This window comes from Beta vulgaris, chromosome 1 (assembly GCF_026745355.1).
Source record: "Beta vulgaris subsp. vulgaris cultivar EL10 chromosome 1, EL10.2, whole genome shotgun sequence".
NCBI classification, from domain to species: domain Eukaryota; kingdom Viridiplantae; phylum Streptophyta; class Magnoliopsida; order Caryophyllales; family Amaranthaceae; genus Beta; species Beta vulgaris.
In genome coordinates this window covers 49,990,960-50,004,520 of record NC_079202.1, presented here as the reverse complement: position 1 = coordinate 50,004,520, position 13,561 = coordinate 49,990,960, and the positions used below count along the sequence as shown (strand labels likewise).

At 35.7% G+C, this 13,561-nt stretch overlaps 3 protein-coding genes and 1 pseudogene across 3 annotated transcripts; all 4 read right to left on the bottom strand.

The window, feature by feature from the left end:
- Positions 1-2,305: 2,305 nt before the first annotated feature.
- LOC104893346 (uncharacterized) lies at positions 2,306-3,622 on the bottom strand (annotated as a pseudogene).
- Positions 3,623-3,994: 372 nt separating this feature from the next.
- Positions 3,995-4,981, bottom strand: LOC104893353 (uncharacterized). The gene has a single exon (XM_010679450.2). It carries the CDS (start codon positions 4,979-4,981, stop codon positions 3,995-3,997), a length of 987 nt encoding a protein of 328 aa, XP_010677752.2.
- A 1,153-nt stretch (positions 4,982-6,134) lies between these two features.
- Positions 6,135-8,746, bottom strand: LOC104885007 (uncharacterized). Its single transcript, XM_057392350.1, has 3 exons — positions 8,159-8,746; positions 6,813-7,185; positions 6,135-6,688 (listed from the first exon to the last, which is right to left on the bottom strand). Exons 1-3 carry the CDS (start codon positions 8,744-8,746, stop codon positions 6,135-6,137), a joined length of 1,515 nt encoding a protein of 504 aa, XP_057248333.1.
- A 1,497-nt stretch (positions 8,747-10,243) lies between these two features.
- Positions 10,244-11,002, bottom strand: LOC130590282 (uncharacterized). Its single transcript, XM_057392349.1, has one exon. The coding sequence runs from the start codon at positions 11,000-11,002 to the stop codon at positions 10,244-10,246; it is 759 nt and encodes a 252-aa protein (XP_057248332.1).
- Between the last annotated feature and the right edge of the window lie 2,559 nt (positions 11,003-13,561).

Genomic DNA, 13,561 nt, shown 5'->3' with positions numbered 1-13,561 from the left:
TCTGTGCAAAAAAAAAGGGTAAACTAATAGAGGACGGATGGAGTATAATATAACTTTTACATATATTTGGACCTATATTTTTCTATTATATACTAGCGATTAATTATCAAGGTAAACAGATTTATGTAAAATATCATTCAAGAATTAAAATACAACATATCTCTATTATATAAGAGAAGGGGGGAGATATGGTGTCCTCGAATGAAGAGACTATGTTAGCCCCTTCCCATTCTAAATTACAAATCTACTAACAAATCAAAGGGGGCATCAAACAAAAATACCAAAAATATAATTGACTTAAAATCAAAGTGTCCACTTTACTTACAATTTATGAAGTATTGTACTTAATTCAAAAATCAACTAAAAAATTATAATATTAAAAATCATAAATAAATTCAATAAAATTTCTATTTTGTTCATAGAATTTAACTTTCAAAAGTAAAAAAAAAAAACAAAAAGAATGGTAAGAGACTTAAGTGACAGAAACTTAACCACTCAAATTTTGCAACTAAAAACAATTATACTTCGTATGTCTAATGTTCAAATTTCGACTCTTATGCCGAAGAAAATCGAGTTTCTGTTTCGACAAAAAATTCAAGCACGCATCGCGTGCAAAAAATTCTAGTATATATATAAGGGAAGGGGAGAGCAATGGTGTCCTTTTTTAAAATGCCTATTTTGCCCATTCCCTTTCTAAATTACAAAAGGAATGTCAAAATCAAAATCGACACTCAAAGAAAACTACCGAAAATTAATTTACAACACTCACTCACAAATCATTTAAAAGAATAAACTTTACGAATCACTCATATAATTGAGAAAATCACGTTATAAAAATCACGCAAATCACTCAAATAATCGGGAAACTTTATTTAAACTTAAAATTAACATACAAACTAAAACTAATAACCTAGAACGTCAATACATACAAAAACATCTACAAAAACTTACTTACAAATCACTATTCTCAAGAACCATTCACAATTAATGGTGGGTCATGATAAAAATAGAGGTGTATTTGTAGTGAAATCAGAATTTAGAAGTTAGACAAGGAAAAAAATTATTTACTTTTTTATTAGAAGTTAGTATTGTACTTAATTCAAAAACCAACTAAAAAATTATAATATTAGAAATCATAAATAAATTCAGTAAAATTTCTATTTTGTTCATAGAATTTAACTTTGAAAAGTAAAAAAGAAGACAAAAATAATGGTGAGAGACTTAAGTGACAGAAACTAAACCAATCAAATTTTGCAACTAAAAACAATTATACTTCATCTGTCTAATGTTCAAATTTTGACTCTTATGCCAAAGAAAATCGAGTTTCTGTTTAGAAAAAAATCAAAAAATTCTAGTGGTTGATAAATGGCAGAGCTGTGAAGGAAGGGGTTCGAAGAGAAATTGAAAAGGAAAAAAAAAAACGTGATTCATTAGAACTTTGTTTGAATAGGAGGAAATAGAGAAAGGTACAGAAGGAGAATGAGTTTCCTTGTTTGAATAACAGATTGGGAGGAGATAGAGAGAAAAATCTATTTTTCCTCTCTCTTCAATAAACATAATCTCTTCCACATCGACTGGAGAAATTTGGGGAAAAAATGAAGCACCATCCTCCCCCTCTCCTCTATCCCTCCTTTTCCTTTTTCCTTTTCCCTTTTGGATTGCTATCATGCGCGGGGCAGAGGAGGTTGCTTACTTGCTACAACAAGTAAATCTTGAATCAACATTCATTAACATCCCCATAATTTCTCTCTCTTCATCTCATTCGTCCACATCACTTTCCAATAACTTTATCACCTACCTTTCCTATTTCACAATTCCACACCTCCATTCATTAACCCCCCCATTCACATTCTCTCTCCTACTTTTCCATACCCCACCTCCTTTTCTCTCTCTTACTTTCCATACCCCACCAATATCAATAAAATAATTTGATTCATCACATTAATTTTAGATAATTTTAATTAAATCAAAATATGGTAATTATAATTAAATAATTGCCTTATAATTAATCGGATTAATTCATTAATTATATTATATTACAAAAAAGCGTTATTTTAATTACACAATTTACCCATTTTTCATTTGCGGTTTAATTTGACAATTACATAATTGCTAATTATAATAGTTTACCCGATTTTAACATTAAATATAACAACAATTAAATACGCAAAAAAACACCATAAATTTATTTGAAAAAACACAAATTACCATAGAATTAATTTTAAATAAAATATTGCAATAATTTAGATCTTCAATCGTCATCAGTAGACTGGTGATTAATTTGCCAAATATGTTGAACCAAGTCTCATTGTAAGGCGTTGTGCACATTTCTATCCCATGCATTAGCTCGCCTTTCCATATATCGTTCCATTCCAATATCATTAAGTCGACCATGTTGCACATAATAGTTTGTACGCGTTGATCCGCTAATTGTTGTTGCATTTTCTTGCTCGAATTCTGACATGTCACCATAATTCTGATATGTATCTCGCTCATCCTCAACAATCATATTATGAAGAATTATACAAGCCAACACTATCCCCCACAACAACGTTTCATCCCATAATACAAGAGCTGGTCTTTGTATTATTGCGAAACGTGATTGAAGAACACCGAAGGCCCGCTCAACATCTTTTCGGACCGATTCTTGTCGCTCAGTGAACAATTGATCCACGGGATTCATTGAGAGTCGAATCGCTGGGATGAACACGACCCACTTAGGATATATCCTATCAGTTAGATAGTATTCTTTGTTATATGTGTTCCCATTGACTGTAAAGTTCACTTGAGGGGCATTACCTTGATATAAATCATCAAAGACCGAAGATCGTTGCAATACGTTGATGTCATTGCAAGTTTCAGGTGTTCTAAAAAATGCGTGCCATATCCATAAGTCACCAGAGGCAACAACTTCTAAGATAACCGTTGTTGTTTTACTCCTTCCTTGGTATAATCCTTTCCAAGCACGCGGACAGTTTTTCCATTGCCAATGCATGCAATCTATACTGTCCACCATGCCCGAAAAACCCCGTCTTCTCCATCATATAGGAGGCGCTGCAAATCTGTAATGGTAGGCCTCCTCAAGTACTCTTATGTAAACGCTTCTAGAACCCCTTTAACAAAGTGAGCAAGGCTTGCTTTTGTAGTTCACTGTTGATGTACTCATCAATTGAATCAGCTGCTACCCCGTAGGCTAGCATCCTCAACGCTGTTGTGCATTTCTGGATAGGAGTGACTCCTAATTTCCCAGTAGCATCTTGACGTTGCTCGAATTATTTATGTTGTTTAGCAAAACTGCATCCACAACTCGAATGAATAGAGACCTACACATACGAAATCTACGTCGAAACATAGATTATGGGTATAACGGACGATCAACAAAGTAATCGTTCATTAATCTTGTGTTTGCAGCTTCACGATCTCTATCAATGTACTTAAGCTTCTTGTAAGACCTTCTTCTGTTGCTGGATTCTTCTGCAACTGGGACAACAATCATTTGAGCAACATGCTCGATCATGTAATCTTCTTCTTCATCTAGACACTCGTTCACAGCGATGATGTTGTTGACATAGTCATCAAAGAATTCATCACTTGAACTAGAAGAATTTTCATTTGGGTTCATGTTTGTGAGAAATTTTTAGAAGCAGGAAAGCTATAGTGTTTGTTGGAAGGAGAATATTGTTCTCAAAATCAAATGCAATGTAACTTCTCTTTTATAGACATATATAGATAAGATTGCAATCTATATCTACGGATATGATTGGTTGTGTCTATGCGGATAAGATTGGTTCTATCTCTGCATATTGCAATATATAATGTCAGTAAATAAGATAAAATGCAGTACATAACGTCAGTGGATAAGATTGGTACATGACATGAATCATTAGAACACAAGTTCATTAACTAAAACACGATTACATTTAAAAATTTAAACAAGTACATTAATCATAAATCAATACAACATTAATCATTAAAACATATAATAAAATTTATCCTAAAAACAAATGAGTGACTTCATGAACTCTTCCTTCAGCTTCGCAAGATTCTCTTCCTCAAATGGTTTAAGATACGATTTTGTCATCAATAATTGAAACATCTTAAACCTCATTTTAGTTTCATCTCGTTGTTTCTGGTACTCGAGCATATAAGACATTCCCTTCCTCATTAGACCTCGCTCATTTTGCATAGCGCTTAAAGTGTTATTAAATTCATCCAAGCTTGTTGCAACACCTTTCAATTTGTTTTGGGCTTTCATTTTCTTCCAGCCGTCGGGACGCATACTTGTTCCGGCTTCGTCGCTTGATCTCTTAGAACTCCCTTCACTTACAACGGTTGAATCTTTACCAGGCATCCATCTTGTAAGGTGGTGCATTGCTTCCCAACAATGGTAAAACTCGAAAGCTTTATCCTTTTTTTGTCTGTAAAGGTCATGTGCTTTAGCCTCTATGTCATTAATAACCTCACCACTAGTTTGCATACGCTGAACTACTGCAAGTTGTGCTACCCATAAAGTAACACCTTCGTTGATTTGACTCCAACGCCTTTTAATAACTCTCATGGTTCTTTTGTGCATGACATTCGGTGTTTTAGCAGTTGTTGCTTCATAGGCCACTTTGATTTCAAGCCATAACGCTCCCTTCTCCCGGTCTGTTCCTTTCTCAGGATCACCGGAACAATTAAGGTAAGCGGACACCAAGTGTCTATCTTCTTCTGCGACCCACCTATCTTTCACTTGCTTACTTATAGTTACTTGCGGTTCTGGAACTTGAACTTGAACTACATCTTCATCATCATCGAGTGATTGCGTTGGAAATTGGTTTTCAACTCGCATTCTATTGCTACTACTGTCTCCTCCCGGAGTTGTGGGATATGGATCTACGCGTTGAGATGTTGGATGTTGTGTGCCAGGTGACAAATTTTGAGGAGCATTCTGGTTTACAAAGGCTTGAAACATAGCAAGGAATTGAGGATTGTTTAGCATTTTCTTATCAAAAGGAGAATTTGAATTTGGATTTTGTTGCAAATTTGGATTTTGTTGGTAATTTGGATTTTGTTGGTAATTGGAATTTTGTTGGGAAATTGGATTTTGTTCGTAATTTGCATTTTGTTGATATCTATTCCTATAATTAAGATGATTGGGATCCATAATTATCAAATAAGATTTATGAAATACTTAATGAAAATTATGGATTTTTTGGAGTGTTGAAACTATATCAAGATTGGTCTCTATTTATTGAGGATAAAAAAATATGACCGTTGGTATAATTTTTTTTATTCATTATATATAAAAAGTTATGGCATTTTTAATAAACGGTAATATTACCGTTGTAAAAGTTAAAGCAGCGACACATGGCGAGTTGTGGTTGGTTGAGGCATTGGTGTTGCAACGTGTAACACTTGGCGTGATTTGGTTGGTGGGCTGATTTTTTTTTTTGGCAAATACAAAATTCTGGAATTGCACCTTCACGTGGGATTCTTCCCATTTCTCTTCCACATGGCAGCACACCACAGGCCATCATTATTGGATGGTTTCCTATTTATTGGTGTACCCCATTTTTTTTTTCATTATGAGTGACATACCTCCATTGGTGGGAGGGTTCCTATTTTCTGATTTTTACAAATGGGGAACCCCAATGTAGGTCCTTGGTGTTCCCCATTTTTTTTTATTAGAGCATCTCCATTCATGGGGCACCCCATTTCTTCTCTCTCCTCACCTTATTTGTCCACCTCATTTTCCACTACCTCCCCATTTTACCTTACTCAAATTTGAAACACATACCTCCACTCATTTACCTCCCCATTTATCTTCTCTCTCTTATTTCCTACACCCCACCACCTTTTCTCTCTCATACTTTCCCATACTCCACCAATATTTTATCTATTGATTATATACTCCATATTTAACATGATTTCTTTATAATTAAATAAAAAAATCGTAATTATCCTCATTAATTTCATAATTAATCAATAAATAATGACACACTAATTAAATTCGGTAGTTGCTAATTACGCTATGTAAATTGCTAATCACGCTATTAAAACGATAAATCGTTAATTTATGCTCATCTTTTAATTAAGCTACTTAATTGAGATTTCTTACAACAATAGCTAAACTTAATATTACAAACAATAATTCACTCATCATTGGTTGATTGGCGACAATTGTGCCAAATGTGTTCAGCCAAGTCCTTTTGTAAGGAGTTGTGAACATCTCTATCCCACGCATCAGCTCTTCTTTGCAAATATTGTTGCATCCCTATATCATTGTAGCGACCAGGTTGAACAAAATATGTTTCAAGCCTATGGCTAGACGAAGTACTAGCAACCGAGGCATTTTCTTGTTCAAAGTCTGATGCGTCTTGATAATTTAGATATGTATCCCGTTCATCCTCGACAATCATATTGTGAAGAATGATACACGCCAGCATTATTTCCCACATTAAGTGTTCATCCCAAATGAGTGATGGCCTTTGTATTATTGCAAAGCGTGCTTGTAAAACCCCAAACGCACGTTCGACGTCTTTCCGAACTGATTCTTGACGTTTGGTGAACAACTCATCGACGGGAGATAGTGGGAGTCGAATTGCTGGCATGAACACTGCCCATTTAGGGTAGATCCCATCTGTTAGGTAATATCCCCTATTATAGGTATTACCATTCACATTAAATGTGACCTCAGGAGCTCTTCCTTGATAAAAATCATCAAACACCGGAGAGCGTGCCAATACATTGATATCATTGCAAGTTTCCGGTGTTCCCAAAAATGCATGCCATATCCATAAGTCTCCGGAGGCCACGACTTCTAGAATTACCGTTCAGATTTGGACTACCTTGATACAACCCTTTCCATGCTCGTGGGCAATTTTTCCATTGCCAATGCATGCAATCTATGCTGCCCATCATTCCAGGAAAACCCCGCCTTTCCCCGTCACGTAAGAGGCGTTGCAAGTCGGTTACTGTAGGCCTCCTTAAGTACTCGGTCGTAAAAGCTTTTCGAATTCCTTGCACAAAGTGCACAAGGCACTCCTTTGCTGTTGATTCGGCAATTTTGATGTACTCGTCGACTGCGTCAGATGCTGATCCATATGCTAGACACCTCAATGCTGCTGTGCATTTCTGATGAGTGGAGGCACCTAGCTTCCCAGTTGCGTCTGGTAGTTGTTGAAAAATTGTCTTTCGCAGCGACTGCGTTCATAATTCGAAAGAAAAGAGGACGATGCATACGAAATCTGCGTCGGAACATGTCTTCGGTATATAGAGGACGATCAACAAAGTAATCGTTCATTAACCTTTGATTTGCATCAGCACGGTCTCTTGGAATAATTTTTTTTTTTTGGGAGATTTCTTTTGAGTGGCTTCTATGATTGGAGCACAATTGTTTGAACAGCTTGTTGAATTACGTAGTCTTCTTGTTCTTCAAGATACGCGTTGTATAAAATCATGTTATTGACCATATCATCAAACTGGTCATCACTTGAACTTGAAGAATTGTAATCCAAGTTCATGTTTCCTTTTGTTGCAAGAAGAAAGAAGAATGAAGTGGTTTGAAGGAAGAAGAATGATATTTTTTGTAGAAAGAAGGATGGTGTTATGGTGTGATGTTATCATTCAACCAATTCATCTTTTATAGACATTTGATGATAAGAGTGCAATCTCTGAAGATAAGAAAGGACTACACAATCCCAAAAAAAAAGATTTTCAAAAGATAAGATTGTAATCCACTTTTCAGAAGATAAGATTGTAATCCACTTTTCAGAAGATAAGATTCTCAATAGATAACAAATATTAAAACAATACAAACTAGGATAATAAATACTAGAATTACGAAAGAATTAAGGGTACTAAATAAAACAACCTTATAACTAAACTACTTCATAAACTCTTCTCTTAGCTTCTCATAGTATTCGAACTCAACCGCATCAAGAGATGGTTTGGTCATCAACAATTGATACATCTTGAACCTCATTTTCTTTTCATCTCGCTGCTTTTGGTAATCCATCATTTCTTCTATATTTTTCCTTATTGTAATTCGTTCACCTTGCATTTCACTTAAAGTGTTGTTGAAATCATCTAAACTTGTAGCTACTCCTTTCATTTTCTTTGTGCCTTAGCCTTCTTCACACCATCCGGGCGAACTGATACAACTTCATCACTTGACCTTTTTGAACTTGATTGACTCACAACAGTTGAATCGTATCCGGGTTGCCATCTTGAAAGGTGTCTCATTCCCATCCAACAATGGTACAATTTGAAAGCTTTTATTTTGTTTTTGTTGGTATAGTTCATGAGCTTTAGCCTCTACATCCGTAATAGCCATTCCACTTGATTTCATTCGCTCGGCTTCACCGAGTTGCGATACCCACAAAGTCACGAGTCGGTTGATGGTTCTCCAATGCGCTTTAATTGACTTCATGGTCCTTGGGTGGATGAGTGATGGTTTTTTTACCACTTCAACATCGTAGATGCGCTTGATTTCTTTCCAAAGCTTTGCCTTTGACTGATCTGTTCCCACTAATGGATCACCACCACAATTAAGGTATCCGGAGACCAATGCTATATCCTCATCATGTCCCCACCTTTCTTTTAGTATCTTATCTTTACCTTTTCCACCTTGGTCCGCTTCATCTTCATCATCATCATCATAAGCATCATCATCGTCTCCGAGTTGTTGAGTTTGGTAATAATCTCCAATCGGTATTCGGTTATTGCTCCCGTCTCCCCCTGGAGTTGTAGGATTTTGATCCATATATTGAGACATTGGAGATGAGAGATTCACCGGAGTATGGGGCGAGGTTTCGAAATTAGAAGGTTGTTGACTTTGGAGTACAAATGCTTGGAATAAGGCTTGGATTTGAGGGTTATTGAGCATATTTGGATCAAAAGCAATATTAGTATTTTGACGATTTGGGTTTTGTTCGAAATTTTGATGGAAATTTGGATTTTGTGGGGAATTTGAATTTTGTTGGAAATTTGGATTACTGTTGGAAATTAGAATTTTGTGGGGAGTTAGAATTTTGTGGGGAATTTGGATTTTGTGGGTGGTTGAGATTAAATTGATAATTTGGGGTTCTTTGAGGCCTATTTCCATAATTAGAATTATTAGGATTCATAATTATGGATAATTTGTTTGGAAGTATTTAAAGAGTAGAGGAATAAAATGTATAATTAAGATGAGAAAAATTAGAGAAATTAAAGATTGGAAAAGGTAGAGAAATTTGAATGTATCTAAAATATGGCATAATTGGTCTCTATTTATAGACAATTAAAAAATATGAACGTTGGTATTTTTTTTTTATTTTGATTAGCAGATTTTTTTTAAATGCCAAAATTATGCAACGGCTATTTTAAAAAATAACCGTTGCTTTTAAAGGGGAAATGGACATTTGGCGGCATTTGGTTGGTGCTGGGTGTGCGTCAGGCTGGCAGGGGCAGCCTGTTCAGTTTTTTTTTTCTTTCTCCCAAGTGGTCCTGCCGCCACGTGTAACCTTCTGATTTCTTCTTCATTTGGGCAACTCCCCTAGAACTTGAGCATGCTCATTAAATAGGGAACCAACCCCACTCATGTGGAGGCTCATTTGAGGAGAGAGACTCCATATGGGGAGGGTATTTTTACCCATTGGAGGTGCTCTTATGAGTGACATATCTCCATTGGTGGGAGGGTTCCTATTTTCTGATTTTTACAAATGGGGAACCCCAATGTAGAACATCAACATTCATTAACATCCCCATAATTTCTCTCTCTTCATTTCATTCGTCCACATAACTTTCCACTAACTTTATCACCTACCCTTCCCATTTCACAATCCCACACCTCCATTCATTAACCTCACCATTTACCTTCTCTCTCCTACTTTTCCATACCCCACCTCCTTTTCTCTCTCCTACTTTCCATACCCCGTCAATATTAATAAAATAAATTGATTCATCACATTAATTTTAGATAATATTAATTAAATCAAAATATTATAATTATAGTTAAATAATTACCTTTAATTAATCAGATTAATTCATTAATTATAGTATATTAAAAAAATGTTATTTTTAATTACACTAGTTTAAGCGTTTTTCCTTTGCGGTTTCATTTGACAATTACATAATTGCTAATTATAATAATTTACTCGATTTTAACGTTAATTATAACAAAAATTAAATATGCAAAAAAATACCATAAATTTAGTAGTGGTAAAAAACACAAATTACCATACAATCAATTTTAAATAAAATATTACATTCATTTAGATCTTCAATCGTCATCAGTAGACTGGTGATTAATTTGCCAAATATGTTGAACCAAGTCTCTTTGTAAGGCGTTGTGCACATTTCTATCCCATGCATTAGCTCGCCTTTCCATATATCGTTCCATTCCAATATCATTAATTCGACCATGTTGCACAGAATAGTTTGTATGTGTTGATCCGCTAATTGCTGTTGCATTTTCTTGCTCGAATTCTGACATGTCACCATAATTCTGATATGTATCTCGTTCATCCGCAACAATCATATTATGAAGAATTATACAAGCCAGCATTATCTCCCACAACAACGTTTCATCCCATACAAGAGCTGGTCTTTGTATTATTGCGAAACGTGATTGAAGAACACCAAAGGCCCGCTCAACATCTTTTCGGACCGATTCTTGTCGCTCAGTGAACAATTGATCCACGGGATTCATTGGGAGTCGAATCGCTGGGATGAACACGGCCCACTTAGGATATATCCCATCAGTTAGATAGTATCCTTTGTTATATGTGTTACCATTGACTGTAAAGTTCACTTGAGGGGCTTTACCCTGATATAAATCATCAAACACCGAAGATCGTTGCAACACGTTGATGTCATTGTAAGTTCCAGGTGTTCCAAAAAATGCGTGCCATATCCATAAGTCACATGAGGCAACAGCTTCTAAGATAACCGTTGCAGTTTTACTCCTTCCTTGGTATAATCCTTTCCAAGCACGTGGACAGTTTTTCCATTGGCAATGCATGCAAACTATACTGCCCATCATGCCCGAAAAACCCCGTCTTTCTCCATCATATAGCCTATAGGAGGCGCTGCAAATTTGTAATGGTAGGCCTCCTCAAGTACTCTTCTGTGAACGCTTCTCGAACCCCTTTAACATAGTGAGCAAGGCTTTCTTTTGCAGTTGACTGGGCAAATTTGATGTACTCATCAATTGAATCAGCTGCTACCCCGTAGGATAGCATCCTCAATGCTGCTGTGCATTTCTGGATATTAGTGGCTCCTAGTTTCCCAGTAGCATCTTGACGTTGCTCGAAGTATTTAGGTCGTTTAGCAGTAACTGCATCCACAACTCGCATGAATAGAGACCTACGCATACGAAATCTACGTCGAAAGATAGATTATGGGTATAACGGACGATCAACAAAGTAATCGTTCATTAATCTTGTGTTTGCAGCTTCACGATCTCTATCAATATACTTAAGCCTCTTGTAAGATCTTCTTCTGTTGCTGGATTCTTCTGCAACTGGGACAACAATCATTTGAGCAGCTTGCTCGATTATGTAATCTTCTTGTTCATCTAGACACTCGTTCACAGCGATGTTGTTGTTGACATAATCATCAAAGAATTCATCACTTGAACTAGAAGAATTTTCATTTGGGTTCATGTTTGTGAGAAATTTTTAGAAGGGGGAAAGCTATATTGTTTCTTGGAAGGAGAATATTGTTCTGATAATCAAATGCAATGTAACTCCTCTTTTATAGAGATATATAGATAAGATTGCAATCTATATCTACGGATATGATTGGTTGTATCTATGTGGATAAGATTGCAATCTATATGTAAGGATAAGGTTGGTTCTATCTCTCCATATTGCAATCTATAATGTCAGTAAATAAGATAAGATGCAGTCTATAACGTTAGTGGATAAGATTTTTACATGACATGAATCATTAGAACACAAGTTCATTAACTAAAACACGCTTACATTTAATAATTTAAACAAGTACATTAATCATAAATCAATACAATATTAACCATTAAAACATAATAAAATATATCCTAAAAATAAATGAGTTACTTCATAAACTCTTCCTTCAGCTTCGCAAGATACTCTTCCTCAAATGGTTCAAGATACGATTTTGTCATCAACAATTGAAACATCTTAAACCTCATTTTAGTTTCATCTCGTTGTTTCTGGTACTCGAGCATATCAGACATTCCCTTCCTCATTAGACCTCGCTCAGTTTGCATACCGCTTAAAGTGGTGTTAAATTCATCCAAGCTTGTTGCAACACCTTTCAATTTGTTTTGTGCTTTCGTTTTCTTCCAACCGTCGGGACGCACACTTGTTCCGGCTTCGTCGCTTGATCTCTTAGAACTCCCTTCACTCACAACGGTTGAATCCTTACCAGACATCCATCTTGTAAGTTGGTGCATTGCTTCCCAACAATGGTAAAACTCGAAAGGTTTATTCATTTTTTGTCTGTAAAGGTCATGTGCTTTAGCCTCTATGTCGTTAATAACCTCACCACTAGTTTGCATACGCTGAACTGCCGCAAGTTGTGTACCCATAAAGTAAGCGTTGAGATGTTGGTGTGCCAGGTGACAAATTTTGAGTTGTGGGATATGGATCTAAGCGTTGAGATGTTGTGTACCCATACGCTCAACTCGCATTCTATTGCTACTACTGTCTCCTCCCTGAGTTGTGGGATATGGATCTAAGCGTTGAGATGTTGGTGTGCCAGGTGACAAATTTTGAGGAGTATTTTGGTTTACAAAGGCTTGGAACACAGCAAGGAATTGAGGATTGTTTAGCATGTTCGGATCAAAAGGAGAATTTGAATTTGAATTTTGTTGCAAATTTGGATTTTGTTGGTAATTGGAATTTTGTTGGGAATTTGGATTTTGTTGGTAATTGAAATTTTGTTGGGAATTTGGATTTTGTTGATAATTTGTATTTTGTTGATATCTATTTCTATAATTAGGATGATTGGGATCCAGAATTATCAAATAAGATTTATGAAATACTTAATGAAAAATTATGGATTTTTTGGAGTGTTGAAAATATATCAAGATTGGTCTCTATTTATAGAGGATAAAAAAATATGACCGTTGGTATAATTTTTTTTTAATTCATTATATATAAAAAGTTATGGCATTTTTATTAAACGGTAATATTACCGTTGTAAAAGTTAAAGCAGTGACACATGGCGCGTTGTGGTTGGTTGACGCATTGGTGTTGCAGCGCGCGACACTTGGCGTGATTTGATTGGCCTGCTGATTTTTTTTTTTTGCAAATACAAAATTCTGAAATTCATCTTCACGTGAGATGCTTCCCTTTTCTCTTCCACATGGCAACACACCATATGCCATCATTGTTGGTTGGGTTACCTATTTATTGGTGTTCCCCTTTTTTTTTCCATGATGGGTGACATACCTCCATTGGCGGGAGGGTTCTTATTTGCTAATTTTTACAAATGGGGAACCCCATTGTGGGTGCTCTAAGGTCTAACACTGAGGTGGAATAAATAGTTTGGTCCATCCAAGTTAATAAGTAGTTCATACTATTTGAAGACTAACTATAGTTGAGACTTTTTT